The 2,500-nt window shown below is 43.7% G+C and overlaps 1 protein-coding gene across 2 annotated transcripts in view; it reads right to left on the bottom strand.

The window, feature by feature from the left end:
• LOC143290518 (macrophage mannose receptor 1-like) overlaps nt 1-2,500 on the bottom strand; it is a 92,362-nt gene that overhangs the window by 25,236 nt on the left and 64,626 nt on the right. For both annotated transcript variants that reach the window (XM_076600028.1, XM_076600029.1), the window contains one exon: nt 759-937. In XM_076600028.1, the coding sequence (XP_076456143.1) occupies nt 759-937 (179 nt within the window). The remainder of the gene's footprint in view (nt 1-758; nt 938-2,500) is intronic.

Here is a 2,500-nt window from a genome sequence, read left to right as displayed (position 1 = left end):
AGCACCGTACTATCAAGAATCTATTCCATTCTACCTGCACATCCCAAAACACCATTCTACCAAGAATCTATTCAATTTCACGCAACACCCCTAAGCATAATACTACCAAGAATCTATCCCAATCTATCCCACACCCCAAAGCACCATTCTACCAAAAAATCTATCCCATTTCACGCAACGCCCCAAAGCATAATACTACCAAGAATCTATCCCAATCTATCCCACCCCAAAGCGCCATTCTACCAAGAATGTATTCCATTATATCCCACATCCCAAAGCACCATACACCAAGAATATGTGCCATTCCACCTGACATCCCAAAGCAGCATTCTTCCAAGAATCTATCCCATTATATCCAGCATCCCAAAGCACCATTGTACCAAGAATCTATCCCATTATATCCCACATCCCAAAGCACCATACACCAAGAATATGTACCATTCCACCCAACATCCTACAGCACCATTCTACCAAGGATATGTACCATTCTATCTCACATCCCAAAGCACACACTACCAAGAATCTATCCCGTTCCATCCAACATCCCAAAGCACATACTACCACGAATCTATCCCATTCCATCGAACATCCCATAGCACCATACTACCAAGAATATGTACCATTCCACCCAACATCCCAAAGCACCATAATTCCAAGAATCTATACCATTTCACCCAACACCCCAAAGCACCATACTACCATGAATTTATCCCATTGTAGCCACACATCCCATAGCACAGCGCCGCTGAGTGACTCACGTATTTCACCAGCAGGCTGTTGACCGCCTCAGACTCTATGCTGGCCAGGTCAGCCCCGTTCTGCAGACAGAAGCGGCGAGCCTCGAACCAGGTCTTCACAGAGTCCTGGCCGAACAGGGGACTGACGTAGTAACAGTGGCCGTCCTTGGCCAACCATTCCGTGCCGTCACACGTTGGCACTGTCCCAAACACACAGTGGGGGTGGGGTAGGGGGAGGTTGGGGGGGGGGGAGCAAGGGGGGGGGGGGAGGGGGTCAATTGTAAGTGTAAAGAGAGAGAGAAAGACAGTTCAGCTCAGTGTCGGTGGTTTGGGTAAGTTGTAAGTGGAGAGACAGACAGACAGACAGAAACAGACACACACACACACACACACACACACACACACACACACACAGAGAGAGAGAGAGAGAGAGAGAGAGAGAGAGAGAGAGAGAGAGAGAGAATGACAATGACAAGGACAAGGACAAGGACAAATGTTTTATTGGGGGTAGAATGGGTGAGCTGGAAGCTTCTTTACACCATGCCCTCACACACGCATACACACACATACACACATTGTTATAAATGAAATAAGTGTGAATAAATAAATGAATGACATAGAACAAACCAAATAGATAATATATATATACATATATAAACATACATATATACATATATAAACATACATACATATATACATATATAAACGGATGAATCAAAGACTACATTTACGGAAACATGAAAATCATACAAAGCATTGCCACATGAAAATCTTCAAACACACACATGTGTGTGCACACACAGGCATCACACACATATCCTCGAATATACAAGTACACAGACATGCACGCGCATACTTACACTCGCCATTTTCCTTCCTTGGAGAGAGAGAGAGAGAGAGAGAGAGAGAGAGAGAGAGAGAGAGAGAGAGAGAGAGAGAGAGAGAACGAAGAACGAACGAAATTGTTTTAATTGAACTTTGGCCATGGACCACAATTCAAAACCAGGGGACTGGGGGTGGGCATGGGAAGGGGTATTATAACACTTGAATAGATGACACAATATCATAATGTTCATGGACTTGACATTAATTCTACTTAATTAGGTCTGAGTATATGATTTCTCCTTTTGATCGCATGGAAAACAAATTTTGATACATGGAAATTTCTCTGCTTGTTGTTTGATCGGAGAAGTGAGCTAAGAGACATGTTTAAACAGTCTTGAAGAAATTTTGTCCGTAAATCATCATATACAGAACAAACAAACAACAAAGTCTCTAGTTGAGAGAGAGAGAGAGAGAGAGAGAGAGAGAGAGAGAGAGACAGACAGAGAGAGAGAGAGAGAGAGAGAGAGAGAGATCGGCTCAGTGTAGTGGTAGGGGGTCAGTTATAAGAAAGAGAGAAAGATGGTTTAGCTTAGTGTGGTGGTAAGAGAGGGGCGGGGGGGGAGGGGATTAGGCTAGGTGTATGTGTGTGTGTGTGTGTGTGGGGGGGGGGGGGGGGTCAGTTGTAAGTGGAGAGACAAAAAAAAAGTTCAGCTCAGCGTGGTGGAAGGGGGACAGTTATTAGTGGAAAGAGAGACAAAGATGGTTCAGCTCAGTGTTGGAGGTAGGGGCCAGTTATAAGTGAAACAAGAGAGGCAAGGCCTTCAAGACTCACTTGTGATACACTTTTAAAAAAAATCCAAGCTTTTTATGTATTGAGTATAATTTCAAAATGTAATGTTTAAGATGAGAAAGATCAGTTTTAAAGCAAATTAACTCCC

The sequence above is a fragment of the Babylonia areolata genome, chromosome 15 (genome assembly GCF_041734735.1).
Source record: "Babylonia areolata isolate BAREFJ2019XMU chromosome 15, ASM4173473v1, whole genome shotgun sequence".
Taxonomy (NCBI): Eukaryota; Metazoa; Mollusca; class Gastropoda; order Neogastropoda; family Buccinidae; genus Babylonia; species Babylonia areolata.
Note: the sequence above shows the minus strand (reverse complement) of the source record. Positions and strands in the feature narration are given on the sequence as shown.